Source organism: Strix aluco, chromosome 19 (genome assembly GCF_031877795.1).
Source record: "Strix aluco isolate bStrAlu1 chromosome 19, bStrAlu1.hap1, whole genome shotgun sequence".
NCBI classification, from domain to species: domain Eukaryota; kingdom Metazoa; phylum Chordata; class Aves; order Strigiformes; family Strigidae; genus Strix; species Strix aluco.
In genome coordinates, this window is record NC_133949.1 from 8642365 (window position 1) to 8664017 (window position 21653).

The 21653-nt window shown below is 44.4% G+C and overlaps 1 protein-coding gene across 6 annotated transcripts in view; it reads left to right on the plus strand.

The window, feature by feature from the left end:
- The first annotated feature begins 1058 nt into the window (after positions 1-1058).
- The window catches only part of CUX1 (cut like homeobox 1), a 284858-nt gene continuing 264263 nt past the window's right edge, over positions 1059-21653 (plus strand). For all 6 annotated transcript variants that reach the window (XM_074845469.1, XM_074845464.1, XM_074845465.1 and 3 more), the window contains exon 1: positions 1059-1213. In XM_074845469.1, the coding sequence (XP_074701570.1) occupies positions 1151-1213 (63 nt within the window). In that variant the 5' untranslated portion in view covers positions 1059-1150. The remainder of the gene's footprint in view (positions 1214-21653) is intronic.

The following is a 21653-nucleotide window of genomic DNA, read 5'->3' on the forward strand; positions in this document are numbered from 1 at the left end:
GCGAACACTAAATTCACTTGATGATCAAATACAATTTGAGAAAAAATCTACAATCACTCACTTACCCAGAGGAAGATATATTTTCCTTTTACAGATGAAGCGCAAAAGAGTGAAAGTAGCTGCATTTGGAAAAATACCATGCAGCTTATTGATTTCAAAGGGGACAGGTACAGACCGTGGTTTTGCCCCCTTCCCGGTAAGGGAAGAAGGAATGCTTTCCTCGGGGGGCGGGGGGTAACCTATTTGCTGACTGTTTGTGTAGAGTGGTTTGTTTTGTTAAGAGATGAGCTGGTGAAATGTTCTGTGCTTTTCAGGAAGGGAACAAGGAAAATGTTCGTATTTATAGCAACATTATTGTTTAGAACAAAATAAGTTATTTCATCCTTTTAATCTCCGTTTCTATGGATATCCCGCGCGGAGCTGTGATCGGATTTTCCAACCTTCACGCGAGCCGTCCCCTCCAAGGCAGCGGTCAGCGGCGCCGGCCCCGGGAGCGAGCGCCCGTCTCCACCGAGACAAATCGCTCCTAAAGCCGCGTTCGCACCGCCCCGGACACACCGAATCCGGCTGCCCCGAACGTACTTCGGCGTCGCGGTGTCCCCGAGCCCCGGCCCCGCACCTCCCCGCGCACTGCGGGGCTCCCCGGCAGGGCCGGCAGCTCCCCCCTCAGCCCCGGCCACCGCACCCGCGGGAGCTCCGCGCCCCGCGACGGGCACGGCGGGGGCTCCGCGCCGCGGGCAGTGCCCCCCGCGGTGCCCCGTACCCCCCCCCCCCCCCCCCGGCGGCGGGTCTGTGTGTGTCGTGTGTCCCCCGCCCCCCGCCCAACTCCCGCGGGTGCCCCCCGGGACCGCACACGCGCAGGGGGGGGGAGTCCGCTCAGTGAGTGCGCGGGCGCGGCGCCCCCTCCCCGCTCCCCCCCCACCCCCCCCCCGCGAAGCGCACGGGCTGAGTCCGTGTTCCGGGCGGGCGCGGGCTCCAGGCCGGGATTTGGGCGCTCCCTGCCCGCCTCCCGCCCCCTTGCCCCCCCGCCCCTCCTCCCCCCTCCCGGCTGGCTCCCTCCCTCCCTCCCTCCCTCCCCCTCCCTCCCGGCTCCTGAACTCCAGCCCCTCTCTCTCTATCAGCCGCTCACTCTGTCTCAATATGTCTCAAGATGGCGGCCAATGTGGGATCGATGTTTCAATATTGGAAGCGCTTTGATTTACAGCAGCTGCAGGTCAGGCTCCCCCGCTCGCCGCACCGGCCGGGCCGCGCCGCCGGACCCCCCCCCCCCCTTCCCTTCTCCGCCTTCCCTCGGGCCCGGCCTCCCCCCCCTCCTCCCGCTGCCGGCCCGCGCCGCCTAAAGGGAACCCCCCGCTCCGCCCGGCCGCGGCGCTCCGCTCCCTCCGCCCGCCCCCCCCCGCCATTGATCACCGGCCCCATCGGAAATTGATCCTCTTTGTTCAATTCATCGATCAGCCCAAGATGGCGCCGGAGCCGGCGCTGCCGGGGCCGCCGCCGCTTCACTCGCTCCGTCCCGGGCTGCTCCCTTCCCCGCTTCCCGTTCCCCCCCGGCGGCCGGGGGCCGTGCGGAGCGGCCGGGGCGGCGGGCGGCGGCGGGGCTGCCGCTCCTCTCCCCCCCCCTCCGCAAACCTCCCCGCGCCTGCCTCCGTCCCCCCCGCCCCCCCCCCCCCAGCCTGCCCCTTCCCGCCGCCGCTTCCCCGCCGCCTTTTCTCCCCGGGAGCCGGGGAAAGTTTACCGAGTGCTGGGACTTTGTGTGGGGGCGCAGGGAGCCGGCCGGGCTCGGCGTGCAGGCGCGGAGCGGCGGGGGCTGGGGGCGCTGTGGTGCCGGCCAGGCGGGCGCTTCCCCCGCCGCTGCCCGGCCGCCGCCGCCGCCTCGCCGCGGGGTGCCGGCCCTCCGCCGCCGCCGGGCAGGGGGCTCCGGCCCGCCGCGCTCCCGCCGCTCTGCGAGCGCCGCGGCCCGCTGGCACCGCGCCGGGGAGGTGGTGGGGGGGGGGGGGGGGGGAGAGCCGGCGGCGGCGGGGGGTGAGGGATGGAGCCGCGGCGGGGTCCCGCGGGGCGGGAAGGGGGGCGAGCGCCCGGGCTCGGCCGGCCCGGGGAAGGGGGCGTGTGCGGCGGTGCGGGGTGTGTGTGTGTGTGTGGGTGTGTGTGTGTGCGGGAGGGCAGCGGCAGCGCCGGCCGGGGAGGCTCCCGCCGGCCGCGGGGGGCCGGTGAGGGGCCGGCTGGGCGCGGGGGCGTCCGGCCCGGCGGGGCATGGCCGGCGGCGGGGCATCTCCCCGGGGCGGCGGCGGGAGGGCAGGCTTACATAATTCACGGGCTCTCCAGCCTCTCCTGCCGTCCAGGGTCTGACAGATGAGAGGAATATTGATGCTTTACTGTGCGGGCTCATAACAGCCTAGAAGTCCTCTTTCCTCCGAGGGAAGGTCCTCGCAAACCAGCGCTTCCCTGCGCCCTCGGGGTGCGTGCCCCGAGGAAATGGCAGATCCAGTGTTTAATGTAATTGCTGGGGTATAGATAAGGCCAGGGCGGGTTGGGGGGGGGAGGTTGGGGGGGGGGGGGGAAAGGTTGTCAAACGATGAATTGGTGCTGCTCCCGCCGCTGAATGGGATTGCAACATGCGTGTTTCTCCCAGTTGATTGGTGCAGGAAGGCGCTGCCCTGCCTCTTCAAACCCTCCGGTGCCTCCCGTTTTAAATAAACCGGCTCGAAAGCCGCCGGCTGCCCCCCCTGGCCCCCCTCCGGGGCGGGCCCGGCGGTGCCCGGCCGCAGCCCTGCCGCAGGCGGGGGCTGGGTGCGCCGGTGCTGAGCGCGCTGGTGCTGAGCAGAGCCGCAGCCCCGCCGGAGGTGAGGGGGTGCTGGCGGGGGGGCCGGGGAGCGGGACCCGGGACCCGCCGCCCCCTCCCCTCGGCGGGGCTCGCAGAGGGTGAGCTAACGGGAGCGGAGCTAAAACAACCAAAAACCCCAGCAGCCCCCAAAACGGGAAGTGCTACGTAGGATGTGTAGTAGGAGGCTGGTCCCTTCTGACTTTCAGGTGCATTAGGAGGTGGGGTAAAGTAGCGTTTTCTTTTAGGCTTTTCTCTCCCCCCCCCCGTGTTTTATTGTTTCTTTTAAAGGCTTTGGATTAAGGGAGACTTGGCTGAACTTTGCTAACTTGAAAGGGTTCTTAATAGTGACCCAGAATACCTACAGGAATACGGAAAATGAGATCCAGATGTAGAATTGTATAAAATAAAATGGATTAAATTAAGATGTAGTTAAACAAGGTCTGACATCTTTAATTGTGGACTTTTGCTTTTGCCTCTGCGTATGTGTGGTTGTACTTGCTTATTGTAGGAAAATAAACGCTCCAAACGTCACTGCCATGCTGTTACATTTAAGGGTGAAGAAATCTAAATATTTCCTATAAAAATAAAGCCTTCAGAAATGCTTATCGATTAAAACATATTACGCTAACGTATCTATCATGTAAATTAAATTCTAAAATGTAATGAACGCAGCCAAATGGCATTTTGATAGATTGTTCTATTCTGTTTTTAGTAAAAAATAGCTCACTTTTATCATAATTTAATTTCTGTGCATATTGTAAAACCTGTTGTGGAGTATCACTGTACAAACCTTAATCTCGTTTTTGCAGACTAAATGTGACAGTCTGACTTGAACAGCTTGTAGATTCTCCTTTGAAGCATTCTGGTAACGCTAGCTTAAAGTTGTTTGAACCATATTCATTGCCTGCTTTTAAAGACGCGTGATTATTTGTGCGTGTTGCGGACTGAGGCTGTTCACCTTTTGGCAGGTTCGCTGGGCAATCTCTGTGCTGTGCAGAGTTTATTAACTTTGCACACAGTCTGTCTGTGGAGTCCTGGAGTGACCAGAGAGGTAGAGAGTACCTTCAGCCATATGCAGAATAGTTAAGTTTGTTTCAAATTGGCTTTTTTTTTTTTTTTTATCCACCCATCTGCATGAAGAGGTAGTGTAATATTTACTCCCACTTGCAGATGAAGCAATATGCTATAAAAACTATCGTTACTGAGTATGAAGTTCAGTCTTACAGAACTGTCCATGCCTCCCTCCCTCCCTCCACTGTCATTCGTTTGTACTAAGGTATTTTGAGTGTGGAATTATCGAAAATAAAAATGCTTTCGTCTGCACTTCCACTACACTGTCCCAGGGCAGAAAAACTGAAGGATTTATGCTTAACACAGTTCCAGCTGTGCCCTGTAAACTCCAGCTCTTGTAGCTCTGGGTCTAGATGGCTTTGAAGTTATCATTTTTCTGCATAAGAAAGTTGTAAGGAGCTGAGACTCTGGTAGTCCCGTATCACTGGCAGTGGAGCGACATGCACCCTGTCTGCTGGCAACTTCCTCTTCTATGTTCTGTTAGAAGACGATGTTTAACTGTTGATGAGCTTCAACCTGCCTTGTAATATTAAGCAGCAGGTTTCTCAAGATTGTATCAATATTAATTAAAAACAGAGCCAGGAACACTTTAGGGTCCGACTCTTTTAATTATTTATTTCCTTTCACTAAATAACCTCTTGTTTATAGGAAGAGAGATTTCAGGAGTTGGAGGCAGGATTAAATAATTCACAACTTGGATTAAAGAACAAAAAGGTCTGTTCACAAATGGAATACGAGATGCAAAAATGGCAGTTTCCTACAGGTATCAAACGTGGCTCTTCACTTGAGACTGTACCCGAAAGGCATGCAGCTGAACACTTAACCCTTTTCTCTAGGAAAGGTTAGTTATATTTCCTAAAGAAATGATGGAATTAGCATGGCATTTCTGCATCAGTTTGCCACATGGTTGAAGATGGACCCATGTTTAAGAACTGATGGCAAGGGAATCGCAGTGCATAGAGAAAACTGATCCTTGCAAACGGTGAATATTGTGGCAATAAATGCAAATTAAATCACTGGAGAAATGCTGTTGCCCTCAAGTTAAAACCGCATCTCCTGTTTGGAGGCAACTGTGTGATCTGAATCGGCTGACGTACAGCAGCGTGAGGGTTACCTGCTGTTGTGTGGTCCTGTTCCGAGTTTGTCGTTTTTGGTGTCATCGTCACCTTCACCATAACAACAACCCTCTGCTGGAGAACAGGAAAACGAGCGTTGTGTTCCCGTGGGTGCGTCATGCAGTCCTCTCTTAAGGTTTTGCTTAATATTCCTAATATGCGTGTGTATATATCTGTATCAGAGGAGAGAGCTGGTCCTGCCAAATCTTTTTGACCAGCAGTGTTGCACGAATAAGTCTAGCTTGGCTCTCGGATCTGAGTTGAATCTGCGGGATGAATGGGAGAAGTTAATGCCATTTGAAAACTAAACAAGCTATGTGTTGAAGTACTTTGACCATAAACACAAATCCTAAAATGTCATTGTAGGTTTTTAGGACAGGCACACATACTGGTAAAAAGTACAGTTTCTTACTGCTTTTGAGTAGAACAGCATAACTTGTTACTATCAAGCTAGGGAACGAAAATCTAAGGGCAAATCTTGCTCATGCGTTCCTGGTTTTTAAAATCTCATCCTGGTATTGCATCATATATGATTAAAGTAAGGATGGAGTATTAGTTCTGTGCATGCTGTGACTAATTGTTTAAGGTAAACCATCGATCTTGTAACATTATAAAATTTGTAACAAAATCTGGAAAAGCTAAGTAGTAATGAGTAGCTTTTAAATACTGAAGTGCTTCTATTACTGAATTAGAAACAGGTGGAATTGTTGGCATCTTTTAGTTGGATCTGACTGTACCAGAGCACAAGCTGGTTTGCTTTAAGTGAAGGAGTTAACATGCTTCATCAGAAGTGGAATTAGCATCACATCCGAGTGTTTAATTTTGTTTATCTGTGCAGGTCACTGTAGAACTTGTAGTTTCTGTCATAAAAGTAGATGGTGCTTTACTATTTATAATGGTAGTTCAAGGTGCATCAAGAAAAGAGTCTGTAGCTACTCTAAATATGTTTCTGCTCCCCCCCCACCTGATCAGAGGCGTGTAGTGAAAGCAGCTTGGTAGTTCTGCAGGAAGATGCAATGCAGAGGGCTGGGAGGGATGTAAAAGCCAGGGCACCACTGCCAATATACTCTGATAGCTATTGTTGCTTCCCTGCAACAGGAAGGCTTCGGCTTTTTGTGGTGGTCAGGGTGGTGTCCCTGGACATCCAGCACGCCTGGCATACTAGAATAAAATCCCTTAATGTACTTCTGGCTCAAGAATTTGGCTTTCATAGGATTCCTTGAATCCTGTTCCTTGGAAAGTCATTTCTGAAAGCTCTTCTAGCTCTCTTTCCTGTTTCTCAAATGAAATAATGCCCATCTGAAGCATGGCAGAGTTGGTGTGTGTTTCAATCACTCTGCTCTCACGCCAAGTTTGTGGTTAATTGGATAATGTATCGAGAAATGCAATAGTAAGGATTTGGAATATGGGAACGGTTGGGATTTTTTTTTTTTTGAAAAAAGATTGCACTGCTTGGCTGTGTATAACAATATCAAATAAGTAATGGGTGAAACATTTGCTATAGAAGAAATTACATGCAGTCTGAAATTCCAGTGAACAATTATTCTTTATTTGCAAGCTGATTTGTGATGCAAAAAGTGGATGTAGAAAAATGAATAAATTTCTGTTTGATCACATTGGGTCTGAAAATAAAGGCAGTTTATTTACTGGATAGAGAACAGATACATATATGGATGCTTAGTATTTTTTAAGACACCAAGCAGGCGTTGCTCATTGACTTGTGGTCCTTTTTATGTAAACAGGGTAGTGAGTTCCCATCTTGTATATTCAGGTTTCTCTTGCACGTGTTCTTTGCATTTTATGCTTTGTTTATCTTTGTGCTTGGTTGTTTCCCTTATACTTCATGGGCAAGGTGTTGAAAATACCATGTTTTCTGGATTGAGACTACAGTGACAGTGTTCCAGCGTTGCTCTAAGGAGTAGGGAGGAGGATGTGAAGCTGAGAGGGAGAAAGCTGAAATGGGATAGTTAGCAGAAGACAAGGAGTCTAGGGTGAAGAGATTTGTGCAAGAGTGCTCACACATGGGATTGTAGGTGAGGTGTTGAATTTACCAGGAAAAATGAGAGAAACTGAGACATTGCGATCAGAATAGTTAAGGTCCTTAAATTAGTAAAGATAAGATAAATCTTACTCGTTTTGTGACAGACATGTTCTCAGATGGGTTTTGTTGTCTCTGGTTTGACAGGGCAAATAAGTTAGTAATTTCTGCTTTTATTGTTAGTTATAATGAAGAAAACACAGTGTATTACATTGCTTTAGTTGCAGAGAACATGGAAATCCAGACAGATAGCTGTGTGTTAACAGCGTTAAGTTTTTCTGAAAGATTAAACACAGAGTGTGCAGATGCCGGGTGTAGGTTGTTGGATGTAACAGTGCTCTTCCCTGTTGTCGAACAGTACTTGCATTTCTGGGAAAAGCAGTAGGCAGTAAAGAATTTGTACTAGATCCACTACAGTTCCCTGCTCGTGCTTCTGTTTTTGACTCTAGCAGGATAGAGTGGTTCTTACTATGCTGTTACTTGGTCACTTCTGTGACTTAGCAGGGTTAAGTATTTAGCATGAACAAATGTATTTCTCGATATGAAGGTGCTGAAGCTGGGAGATGGCCCGACCGACCGCTCTGTGCGGATGTGTTGGAGCAGATGCAGATTTGAAGTTGGAGCCTTTCAGACTAATGTTGTCTAATAGCTTTTTGCCTCGCTGGCAATTTGCTTGCTTCCTTGCCTTGCAATAATTTAATGCCTTTGTCGACAGTTGGGGTAATAAGGAAGTTTCTGTGAGGGCTGGAGCTGGGCTGTCGTTTCACGGGGTGGAGGGAGGGGAGCTGGGGTGGTGCTTGTCTGCCTCCTGGTCTGGTTCTTGGACCCACAGTGATCTGCTCTGGGAAACAGAGGTAAAGATTACCCTTTCTTTGAAAAGCTCAAAAGCAGATGCACAAAAATATTTAAACTGCTGTATTTAGATGCTTTAAATTCCCCCATATCTTTGTGTTTCTGGCTGTGAGCTTTTCAAGGCATGTGAGGATGTAGGCCATGGCTGTCTCTGAGGCTTTTTCAGAGGAATTCATACATCAGAGCTGAGCAGATCCTGTTGTTCCTCTTTTGTGTGGAAGCATACCTTAGTGAATAAGCAAGCTTGGACATAACAGCATCTGGCAGTGCCAGTATGAGGCTTCTGTGAGTGATACAAGAATTTATTGGTAAACGGCTGGACTGATTTCACAGTGGAGCAAGACCCTTCATTTTGCTGAATCCAGTGATCTTGTCTTTGGCTAATGGTCCAGTGTGCGTTGCACATGAGCGTGCCAGGAGACCAAACTGTGGTCTAATTCGTGCTAATGTTTTACAGTATTCCTTGAGCTATGGAGATTGGATGGTCCTGTGCTGCTGCGTTACCATGTTGCTGTGGGATTGCTCTTACGGGCTTGGGGTGTGTGTGTATGTACAGGGAGCCTGAAACACTTCTGACATTGTAGAGGTCTTTCCTTGCTGAGAAATGTTGGCTTCAGTCTGTGGCTTACATGGGACAAGCTGAGGAGAGAAATGCTGCAGGGAAGTAAAAATAAAAACAAGTGGAGTGGGGGAAATGACGCTATTTAAAGGACTGGATGGGATACAGGGAGGTGGTAAAGAAAGGAAGGAGCTAAGGAGTGAGCTTAAGCCTAGGACTTGGAAATGAAACTTATTGCTGTGCAGTTGGGAGAAGGGGAGAGCTTATTTTAGAATTTATGTAAATATTCAGCAGTGCAGCTGGGCAGCATGGAGGGTCTCCCAACAAATGCCTGGCTGTAGTGTTGCCATCAAATCCAGCTCACCTGCACTTGCTGGCGGTATAAAAGGATAGCCTGGGGTTTACCACCAAGCTGTTCTTGTGGAAACATCCTGGCAAGATTTGTATATGAGATACCAGGACGATGGTATGACTTCAGAGTACATTGACAGATTTTTAATGTTGTCCTGTGGCAAATAGGGCTTATATGTTCCTGTTAGACTTAAATAGCTTTTTAACTGCTTGCATGGTATTTTAAGGTATTATGAACAGTAGAAGTCTTATCATTGTTCTTACTTAGAAAAAAGAAGAAAAAAAAAAAAAGAAATGTAATAGCTTTTGACTTTTTTTTTTAAATGAAGACTCAGACTAGATGTATGTTAGATACAAAAAGGTCGTATGCTTTGCATGGAAATGCCCTAGCTTATTCCTATGGAAACTAAACTTCAAAGCTAAAAGGCAGTGCTGCAGATGATGCAATGCGTAGAAGTTTGATGGGTTAAGTCTTACTCCTTCTTCTCTCTCTGGTACCTCTGCTGGGTGTTTGAGGTTGCATGGTGTTGCTGATCCATTATTTTAAGGAGAACAATATTTCTCTGACAAGAATGGTAAGCTTCAGCTGGTATGCATCGGCCCATCAAAAATCTATACACTGTGAATACTGACTTTGGGCAATAGTGCTTAGGGGGACTGGTATTAATGTACAAAGCCTTTAGTTGGTTTGGATTCAGTCTGAGCGATAGTTACTGGGTAGTAGTGACTTTGAAATAAGTTGGGAGTTTCAGTCTTGCTGTTAGCAGTTGGTGCATGCCTGTTCCTGGCTCTGCTGTGGGTCTGCTCGGACCTCTGGGCATGTCACTCGGCCTCTGCTGCCTTATTCTCCATCTGGAAAACATTGATAATGCTTCTGACCCCTCTTTGAGAGCCCTCTGAGGTACAGGATTGTGAGTTAGCACTTACTGTTCCTTTTTGCTACTACTTAATTCTGTGTTCTGGATAAAGAAGACTTAGTTGTTGTTATATTTTCTGCACCTTTGTTAGCTTTCTTTTTAAATGGATTAAACAGAGGATATACTGGTGTTGATTTGTAGGTACTTTGCAGGCTCGTTGCTGGAAGCAATGTCTACAGAAATTAATGTGAAAAAAGAATGGAGTAGCTGGGTGTCCTGAAAGAATATTGTTGATGATTGGTACCAAATTGCTGGGAGAAAATGTTTCCTGTGAATGGTTATAAAGGTATCATCTGGAGTTATTCATATATACACATGCTCTTACTTTAAAACGTACCTGCATGTTCTTTGGTATACTGTTTGAAGGCAAGAAATGCAATTTATCAAGTTTCCCTTCAGATTTCTCTGTACAGTAAAGGCTGCTTAAAGTTTATATTATAGGCACCCAGTGATATAAATGTTGAATTTAATATTCAACAGTTTGTGGCTGTATCATTTAAACCAGCAGCCCTCAGCTAGCTGCAGCTGTGGGTTTGAAACAGCGCCCTGTCTCAGGAAGGCAGGCGGGCTCAGGGGAAGGGGATCTTCAGTCGCTAGCAGGGCTCTTATCCAAGCCACACTCCGGTGGCTGTAAGGGCTGTAAATGGCAGCACGCGAGCCCCCGGAAGGGTGGAAGAGAGGGGCATGTTGAGAGCAGTTTGTGTGAAGTGTTAGATTCATCTCTGAAGGCTGGAATCCTTTATTCACACAACACATAGGATGGGGCAGCGTGAAACTTTTTCTTGCAGCAACTTTTATCTTTTATCCAAATTGTTCGGGTTTTGTAGTCTAAGTAGCGATAGTCTGCTAAGACTGTCAGCAGGGTTAGAGGTTATGATTTAGATGTCTACTTGTGCCATCAGAAATATTGATTGCCTACTCATTTCGCATGCGTTCGCTTCCTGAATAGCCGTGAGGCTGGAGAGGTGCTGTGCTCCGTTGCTGAGCTCCTGCTCAGTGCTGCTGCGAGTAGGTCTGGTGTGCTCAGCTCAGTGAACTTTGCAAAGGTGAATAAGCTTTATCCCTATTTAGCACAACACAAAGGCCCTGACCCAGTAAGCATTATCGCATGTGCTTAATTTTTAACACATGCGTAGTTGTAGTCTTCTGGCCGAGCTGGGGTGGGAAGGAGCTGTCTTTTCTAACCCAACCCATGGTTGAGTTCTGAATAGAGACAGATCTCTCCCTACCAGTCTGCTGCTGTGTCTAGTGACTTCTCAGTCGCTTCCTTTATCTCGTGTTTCTAATCAACTTAATTCTTGTTGTTTCACTGATGTGAAATACAAATGTTGTCAGAATAGCTCAATAAAATTTATATTTGTTGTGTCTGTAATTATTTTTAATTTTATTTTTACTGGTTATTTACACATTTTATTGCATGTGCATGTCAAAGTAAATTTGTATCATGTTATCACTTAAAGATGTTTGCTTCATTTTCAGGCATAAATAAAATGTACCCTTTGTTTATGATCTGAAATATGATAATGTTACTTTTGTCAGCAAACTACATATCTGTGTCAACTTTTGTGTGTGTGTTAATATTGATAGTACTGAGCTTTGGTTTGGTATGTCTGGTATGAGCACAGTTGCTTCTCTAATATTAATTGTGGAGATGGGATAATATTAAACATTTAAAAACAAGGAGCCAGTAGTCTCGCAATTGATTTTCTGTGGAGAGACCTCTGTACAGAGTTGCTTACACAATTACAGCCTTAGTTTCTTTTACGTGAGTGCAAGTAGTGTTTGATATATCTAAAAAATAAAAAAGTTGTGAATACACTGGTTACTCCTCCCTTCCCTTCTTCCAGCTCTGCCCTGTCTCTTTCAGGACCTCTAGTTTCTCTTTTGCTTATGTGTTTCTGCACGTTTTGTTTGTCATGGAGTCTTGCTATCGAAATTCTTCGGATGCTGGAAAAGGGCAGCGTTCTAATATTGTGTCTTCAGCTCATCCCTGCACTGCTGTTCACGACACCCTGCCTGTTTTCTCAAGCAAACGTACTTTATACTCATATTGAACCCAGAATGTCTTTTTTTCATTCCTTTCAAAAGTGAGTCGATACTTGCTCCTTTGAGGGGGGTAAACTCAGGGGGCTGCCGGGCTCTTGCTTCACAGGGTGCAAGAAGCATTGGGTGGTGAAGCAGACAGTAAGGAGGGAAGAATCAGTCTATGAAAATTTATTTTGCCTACTTTCCAAATGAAGAAAGCTTTTCTAGTGTGAGTCTTGATCCTGTGAGACTGTGGGTGCAGTCTGTGGTACTGATGGTCTTTCACCTGTGCAGGAGTGGGGATTATTTCCCTGTTTTAGATCAGGATTTGAATCAAATTAAATAGTCTTACAAAGCCATGCTCTCAGTTTTATGTATAAAACGCTGTTTGCTGTTTCCATGCTTGTGAGGAGGAGCTAGTTTCAGGCTTTTTTGTGTATATGCAGGCAGAGCTTTGGCCAGTCCCATGATTGGAAAGTTGTATTGTAAAGCTGCTTTCTTTTGTGCAACTTCTAATACTTGTTTCTGTCCGAGTTCTTTGCTGTGCTCCATGCCATCAACTCGTGAAATTAGAACTCTGGCTTTTTTTTCTTGGGGTGATATGTTAAAGACAGCACTAACGATTAACACAGCACACACACTGTGCTGTGATCAGCTCGTTTTAGATAATAAATTAAAATCCGTTAGCATCTGAGATGTTCTGGCATATACTGAGAACAGTTAGTTCTTTAATGTGCCAAGCTAAGTAAAACTTGATTAATGTCACTATCTGGGATTTTCTGTCCTGTAAATAGGACTTGAAGTCTAAAATTGGAACTGTGTAAACCTACTTTAACTAGGATTAGAAGAAGAATTTAGTAGTTCAGATTGTTTTCAGGATCTTAGAAAGTGGTCACTATGCCCCAGAGCTGAAGTACACGCCATCCTTTTGAAAATTAACTTTACTGCAGGGGCTAAAAATTTAGTCTGGGGACTGCAGCCTGCTCTGCTTGATCAGTGCGGTCTCTCCTAGTGTTGTAAAAGGTTCTCTCTGTGTTTGGCTGCTGCTGGCTGTGCCAGAGGTTGTTATGTCTCCAGTCTTGCGGGCTTGCAGCTCCTGATACCCTTCAGGATCCTCGCTGGTGAAAGGTGATGGTAGCCAGGCTTTCAGTATTAGAGGCTTTCTTCTGGAGCACATAAGCAAATGTGGAAGCTCCTGATATCAGGAAATGTTGGATATGTGTATTATTTTTCATTTTCTAAGTGAACTTTCATTTTGTACAGATAGGTTAAATGGAAGCTAGTAAGCTAGCAGGCATGCCTGCTTTAAAAAAACGCACCTACTTCTATTGTTTTGGGGCATTCGTTGCTCTTGTTTGCTTCTAGATATGTCACGGCAAAATGCAGTCACATATCATAGTGGTTTTATGCCCTATTTATTTGCTATAATCATTTTACCAACAAATTGTGAAGTTAATTTCAGTGGTAAGAAATTTTCATTCTTTAGCTAGGTTTTTTTTTTTTTTAAAAAAAAGGTTGACAGGTGGCAACAGCCTCTTTGTACGGTTTCTTGATTGTCAGCTCTTCATTATAAATTTACTTTCTAAATGCTGACTTAAGGCCTGACACTTTGTTTGTTTAACTGTCAGTTACACTAGTTTGGAGACCTAATAAAAGCCTCTCAGATCTTCCTATTGAATTAGGCCATCCTTTACCACCCCAGTGACTGAAGTAAAAAAAATAATAGTATCTTTAAGTATCTATCCCATTTTTGCTGGAACCCTACTTAGGGTGTCTTCGGATAGTTTATCCTCACTGTGACAGTAGTTAGTTCTCTGGTAAAAGGTCACTGTAATGTTTTAATTGGATTTTTCAGCTGCAAGGAATATAGAAATAAAAGTTTATTAATAGGGTAGCTTTGATCTTGAAGGATTCCAAAACATTTGCTGCACTGCACGTACAGGAGTGGTTTAGTTTTACTGCTCATTCAGGGATAATCAATTTTGTGGTGGAGCGTGGAAGCTGGATGTTCTACCTGGCAGGTCAGAAGGAGCGAGGAACACATCCGCATGGGAGGGGGCAAAATCTGGGAAGGCAGAATGTTCCCAAACTGGTATTTCCCCAGGATACAGAATTGAACTGTGCTACTGTTAAAGGTGCCAAAGGATCTTTCACAAGTTGTTTTGGTTTTGGTTTTTGTCTGAAATATTTGAAAAAGGTCACAGGCAATAGACAATTAGAGAAACACTTAACTGACCTTGTTAGTGTATTTTTGTGGAATTATTGTGCTTTACAGTTATTGCTGCTTTACACAGATGGTTATTGCTGGTTTCCATCTGTTCGTTAAGGAAAAGTAAGGACCGACAACGACAGCTTTAACTGGGTTTTTAACCAGAACTTTGAGGTTTTATTTGTTCTTTGACTATGTCAGGTTAATCTGTTGGGTACAGTGCACCATGGTTTCAAGGAGAAGAGATCAAAGTGGGAGCATGTCTGCACAATATGGGTCATGGTAGCAGTTTCCTGTGTTTCAGGCACCCTTTCCTTTGAACAGTCCTCAGGTATGTAGTACGATATCACCCTGGCAGATGGCCAGGCCAGGGGAAAGACTCTGACCAAGACTGACATTATGGAAACCATTTAAGCAAAGTGCTTCATGGCCAAGTAAGATCCTTCAGCTCATATTGCTGCTTATTTCCAGTTTAACCTTAGTGCTCTCAGTATGAATGACTTCATGGTGTCCCCATGGAGTTTTCCCTGGTTTTGCTAAAATTTGCTCCCTTACACTATCACGATGGTTAAAGACTTTAAAATCTTTCAAGGCTTGCAGGTGTGGGAGCTTTCTGCTGACACTGATGTAGCCGAGCTGACGTCAGTTTTAGTGCTCGTGGTGATCCTGCTTCTTAATTTCTGAAAAATGATGGGAGAGGGAGCCCCAGAGATGCAAGAGAATGATCTGGGTTTTCACCTGATGAAGAACAAAGCAAAATGAAAAACTTCAAAGTCCCGTCATCCTACTTGTGGCACTCACAGAGTTTTTCTTCACCTGACTACTCTCTTTGAACCGGTGGATGATTTGTTCTTGCAGGCCTGCTTTCAGTCGGCAGAAATTTCAGGTGGGATGGAAAAATGAGCCTGTCTGGTGGGAGAGCTGTTTGCAGGGGTCCTGAACAGGGTACAGAACAGTCATTTTATTTCTCTGACTCCTTTGCCAGTTGCTCAACCAGATGTCCTCAGTAGTTTGTGCTATAAGATGTTAAGTAATTAGATCATTCAGATTCTAGTTAAACATAATTAGAGCCCTGTGTAAACTGAGTGAAGCTGACAAGTTTTATAGGTTGGTCATAGCAAAAATATCGGATGATATAGCTCAACTTTAATACAAAAAGATTTAAGCCTCCTTGCCCTCAAATAAAGAGGTGTTTAGTGTCCAAATTTAATCCTTAATTACAACTACAATTTATGGAACTTACTGAAAATGTTTTCAGGATCTTGGAAGCCTCACTCAGAAGTGCTCCTATATAATGTTTGCTGATTAAAGTTTCTTCTCCTACGCTCCTGAATTTGAAATAAAGAACCTACCTAGCAGTTACTATGTACAGAAAGATAACAGAATTTTGCCATTTTATCTTGTAGGTTAAATTAGTGGGTAAATCAGTTGCAGCGGTGCTCTGTGACTTGGGAAGGGTTTGGACAAGTAGCGCCATCTCTGCTCTGTGCCCCAGTTCCCTTTCCCAGTTTGTAGCCAGCTGGTCTTTTTGGATCATCTAGCTATAGCTCAGCCTTTGTAAGATGCCTTGTTTCCCACCAGCTATCCCACTGCAAGCTGAGTTCATAACCATAAGATTTCTTTGGTTATTGTTAAATAGCAGAACTGGAGAGAATCTCCGTGTAGTGTGACTGTGTGCGTAGGTATTGCAAATTAACAAAAGTAAATGTGAGATTGCAAGCACGGGGCTGGAACATTAGCAATGTGTTCCAGCATTTGATTATTGTTATTTTATTACAGCACTCTGAAGCTAATCCTGATTATTTCTCTCCCTCGTTTTACAGATATGACACATTATTTTGTTGTTTGTTTGCTGGCAGGCGAAACATATTTTCTGAAGGAAAGTGTTAACAGATATGCTGATAAAATGTCTGTCTTCTAAAAACTGTCTGAAGACAAATTGAGTATTTGTCTACATGTGGTGTTCACACTGTTGTTGTGCTAGCTACTGAACAAATTAACAAGATGATTCTTGTCTTTTATAGGATGTAAACTTTGTTTTTAAATGTTGCAGGAGTTCTAAGTTGTGAACTAGACCAAGGGTGATCCTTGTTCTGCTGAATGCTCTGAAAACTGATTGCTGTGTAGCTTTTCAGTAGCTAATAAAGAAAAATTAGGTACAGAACATTCACAGGAAAGTAAAAATAGGTTGGAAAGTTCAGATTCAAGTAGTTAAGGGGATTTTGCAGTTCGACTTAGTTAAAAAAGAAAAATCAGAAGGAAGAAAACTGCAGTTATTCCTTGGTAAACCTAAATGATTAAGTTGTCTTGCTCGGTACTGAAAACAGCTCCTTTGCATGCCCTACAGTGTTATTTCATGCAATAACTTCCCACGTCCCCTCCAGCCTCTCCCCACCATGCTTAGTTATGTCACTTGTGTGATGCTTCGAGCCTTGCTGTCCTGGCTGGAATCTCCAGACTGTTTCCAAGCTTGTATTTCTCACTTGGCAGCACATGATGCGGCTGGTGGGCAATCTGCCGTATCCCTTTTTTGTCAAACATCAGAGTTCGTGTCTGACACTGAATCCGGGAACAAGAACGGGGAGAGTAAAACATACAGTGGAACTGAAGATATCTGCTGGGTGTCTGTGTTTTTCTGTAGTTACTGCTTGTGACTGATACTCAGTTCTTGTGGTGATAGTATGACAGATATTTTGCTTTTTCCTTTCATATTTTAAGTGATTAGCATGACCTGGTAAGTGAAGAATTTTCAGCTACATATTTTCTAGCAAGTGCTATCTGCTTGCAAGTGCAAAACTCAGTTTGAGGAAAATCCCCTAAAGTTCTATAGAAACAAAACAATTTTATAAAGGTGTGTGTATGTGTGTGTGTTTGTGTAAACACACAAGCTCACACAAGCACAATCTCCTTTCTGGATCAGCTCCCACCATGCAAAATACAAACCTGAAAGTGCTATAATTGATTATGTGCAATAGGAGACAAACAACTAAGATTTTGGGAGAGGGCAGGGTGTGGTCCAGATCTGGCAAAACATTTAAGAACTGAACATTATTTTTTCAAAGGTAGGGAAACTTTAAAACATTGGTCCAAGAGTTAAGACTGGTTGGGAGAAGGAAAAGAGTACAGTAAACTGAGACGTCTTCTTTGTAGGGGGAGGTGTTGGGGGAGGAATTGGGAAGAAAGAACACGCAAGTTTAGGTTAGTACATGTTCATGTTCTTCTGGTTTTTTAACTTCATTTGTTTCCCTGGCACACGTCCCATGGCTTTGAGGCCTTTGTCTGTGTGAGAGAGAACATGAAGGAGGGCTTGGCAGGACGCTTTTGGGTTGTGTGGAATAGCTGGTAGTCATATTTATAGTTAGCGTTGTCTCTTGGCTTATGCAATTTTGATAACCAGCAATTGTTCTGTAAAGTTACGTGTTATATTGGCAAGTCAGCTCTCCCTGAATTTCCTCCACAATTTCTGTGTTGTAGATAGGTTTTGTGTACAAGTTTTTATAAAGTCTGAACAGAACTTGTCACATCCACAGTACTTTACTTTCATAGAGTACTTTACTTTTCAGAGATACCCCCCCATATTAGACTTTCTTTTTTAAAAGTCTTCATACAATCTAAGATATTACATGCAACCCTCTTTAATTAAATTGAAAAGGAACAGTGTTTTAAAAGAGACCTAGCAATCCCTAAGTGATAATATTTTTCTCAGCTTTGTAGCATGTGTATATATGCATCCTCCTTTGAATGATCTTCATTAATTTTTTAATGATTGTTGTACCTGGGTGCTTAACATTGTATTCTTTTGACTTGCTGACGTTCATAGTGGAGCTGGTCCTGTAGCTACTGCGGTCTGCAGGGGAACAGGAACAATGTTTGGCTGTTGTGATGGTTTGAACCTTCTGGTAGCCTTTTACTTCTCCCGTATCAATGACTCTAAATGGATTGATAACTCTGTAGCTTTATGCCTTTAGAACACCTGCTATAATTGCTTAGAAATATACTCCGTGTCAGCCTTTATTGCTTACTGTGATTACGCTTCTGGTAGCCATCCTTTTTGGCAGACTCATAAAATAAGTTTCTCATAATAGGGTTCCTAACAGAGTTGAAGTTTAAAGCGCAAATATGTTTTATTGGGGAAAGGAGTTTATTCTGCTGTTCTTTGATACTTTTAATTTGAGACTTCAGAAGATGTTCTGCATGAACTATATGCATAGGTTTAAAAAAAATTGTGTTCTACCTATTTCATTGATGAGGTATGTAGGGGCCCTTTCTTTTCATGGCAGGTTTGTAGTTGAGAAGAACGTGCAAGCAAGTTTTGGAACCGCTAGACACTGTTTTTTAATCAGCTAGCGTAGTTTGTATAGGAATCGTACAAAAGTTTGAAAAAATGCTGCTTAATGTTGCTGATTTAACACCTAAGTGCTGTGTGAATACTGAAAAAAAAAATAAAAATCTGGCATCAGAGGTTTGTACCTTTGACTTTGGGCTGATCTTGAACTTCCTAGTAAAGTGGAGGGTCCTGCGAGGCTGGTGTAGGGTGTGATGGATGAGCTATTGGTACATTTTGTTGTGGTAACAGGTTACATTTGATAATTCTGGATGCCAGAAACATATCAAGGAGTTAGGTGTTCTCACAACAGGGAAGGTACAGAGGATAGAAGATAACAGAGAGTTGAACTTTGTGTTGTACTACCTTGATCTTTTCTCACCTAGCATACTTCAGGTGGACATCAGAGGGTTGGGAAATTCTAGTTTAACATTGCAAATCAACTTAGTATATTAATTCTTGTAAACTGTTTCTAGAGATTGCAGGATTGAGGAGGTGTTATTTATCATCACTTTTAGCTAAAGAGTTCCACCCATGCAAAATCCTTAGTGCTAAGAGAATTAGGCTTATTGGTAGGCGGGTTGTTCTCAAAATCTCGGGCAGAGGAAAAGGTGGTGAATAGTTATTTTTGGGCCCTTTTAAAATATGAAAATAAAATCACTGGGGTTAGTCAATGATCTTTACATCAGCACCTTTATCCTCAAGGATATTTTGGTATTTTTGCCTTTGAAATTTAGGCTAGACTTCAAAGGGTAGATGGAATTTCCCAGGAGAAACAGGGCGCTGTAGGATGGTAGAGGCTGGAGTTGGAGAAGACAGAGTAAATGAGGGGGGGTCGCCTGGTACTGCTGGCCTGATATGAGTCTCAAAAGGAGGAAGCCAAGCCTTACCCCACACTGAAGTGGGAGATCTTCCAAGGATGTACGTGTGCTTCAGAAAATGCTACTGAGGATTCAGCGTGTGGTGCAGTTGCCCCTGTCACCTGTCTGCTGCAGGGTTTTGATATGCTTGAATATGGCTGTGAACTTCTGCATTAGCTCATGGGAGGCACCAGGCTGGGTGACACCACGTGCAGGTGCTTCGAGCTGTTGTACAAAACCTGTTTGAGTTGTTTTAGCCATTTCCCTGTGGGACAGGGATGTGAGAAGTTTAATTTCCTTTTTAGGCACAGAGTGTATCATACAAGTATAAAATCAAATACTGTGGGATGGCAAATACTGTTTTTTAAACTAGTTGGCTTGTTATAGCTGTGATAATCTGTGTTGATCAACCCTTTTGGTGTTTGCTACAAAATTTATTCTAAAAGGCATGGTAGCTCATTCTCGTTGGTGGCGGTCCAAATCGTCTCTGCTGCCAAACTTGGCACTGGTGCCAGTGGTTTGCTTTAGCTGATCTAAGAATATAATACAGATGGTTTGATACTCAGTACAGATATATACAGATGGCTCGAAACTTTTGAATTTCTTTATTTCATTCCATTGTTTCTTCTCGGTATATCAAGTATCGCTGGATATATAATTGCTATTCTTAAAACAATCTGAACTGTATTTGGTTCAACTTCTGTCTGTGGTTGCTATAAGAATTTGTCAGCAAAAGCTGCTGTTCCGTGCAAGTTCAAATGTTCTGCGTGTCAGTACAGGCATGCTTATTTATAATGCACAAGAATATTTCTGTCAGGCTGTTTGACCACCACACCTGTATGCTTCAGTTACGTAGGATATAGAAATCAGATCCCATAAAGTAAGTTTGTAGATCTAAAAATCTGAAGATTGTGCTCTCTGATAGTGGCCTTGCTTCAGATTGTTGCTGATGCTGGTAATGACATCTTTGCAGTCGAAGCCGTGAAGTTTTAGCCTAGTGTAATAGTTCAAGCAGAGCTCAGTGAGCTCTGGCTAAAGGCTGGATAGTTTGTTTTCAGTACTCATTACAGCCTGTTGATCTCTTGCCAGCAGAAATTTCTAGGTTGTGAATTTGTTTCTGTTGTATACAGGCATATGACATCAGTTGCCTGCTAGCAGGACAGGGCGTAAATAGAATCATGACAGCATAACTTCAGTGCTCTCTGTGTTTCTCCATGCACACAATATATTGATGTTACAGTAGCTGATGTTGACATAGCTCATTGCCCGGGCAAATGGTTAAAAGTAGCCTCTGCTTTGATTTGCTTCTGATCTGCTTGTGTATGGGAGAATCTCGTTCTGCAGTTCGGGGATATCGACAGCTCTGTTCTGTGCGTGGAGGTTTGGGGGTGGTTATATAGACTTACTTCTGAGTAGTGATTTACTTAGCTTCCTTCATAAGGTTGTTAAAGTGCTTAACAACGCAATTAATGTAATTTAAGGACAGTTAAAAGCACTAGTGGTTCTTTTCAACTTAATTTTAAATGCTGAGACAGATTAAGCAGTTTGAACAATGACAAGATTATGCTCTATAGCCATTGAGCGTATAAATAAAATATGCCCTAGTACTTGGTATTTTGAATCCAAAAGTTATGGACCACTGAAACAAATGATTATGGATATATTGCCTTGTTCTGGGATCATCAGACATCCGACAAGTTAAGCGTGATCAGTGCAAGTCAGTATTTAGATGTCAGACCTGTAATGAATATTTCACTGCTATAGAAAGTACTGCTGGTGACTTCAGTACATGGTATGTCTCTTGAGTTCATTTCAGTTCCACTGCAGATACTGACATGATGATAATTCCAGAGATGAGACATGAAATAGATTTATGCATCTCTGAATGCTTTCTCTTCCATTTGCACAGAGGCATTAGCATTTTATCCAAATAATCGGGTTTTTTGTGTGTAAATGTTTTATGTTTTGCAGGCTTTTTTCCCATAAGTTTTATTAATGCTTCAGTTAATATTCTTAATACAATTCATATTTTTAATACAGAAAAGTTCAGATTTTACTAAACAGAAAGGAAGGTTTTATAAGAGTACTCTTATGATGCAGCTGCCAGCCAGATCCATCACCACCAGCCCTGGAATGAGGCAGCAGAAGTCTTTTCCATTGAGCACGAGAGGCCTGGCACATTTGGAGTAGTATAGTTCCACCTTTGTTGATGAGAAGAGAGATGTTGACTGTCCATGTCTGTAAATGTACCAAGAGTAAAGTGGTACATAGCTGTTCCTTGTTGGTCAAATAAAAGCAGTAAGAGTAGGTGGGATGTTGTGGAAAGCAGCGTTTTACAGTGAATGCAGTGGGATGGTCAGGCCTTGGGAACGAACTCACTGGAGGTATGTCTAGATTAAAGGGAAGCATGAATCTAAAATTGGATATGACTTTGTAAAAGCCTTAGTTGAAGGATCATTTGTAATTTGAAAACAGTCACCTAAATCATACGTGGATGATGCAGTACCATTA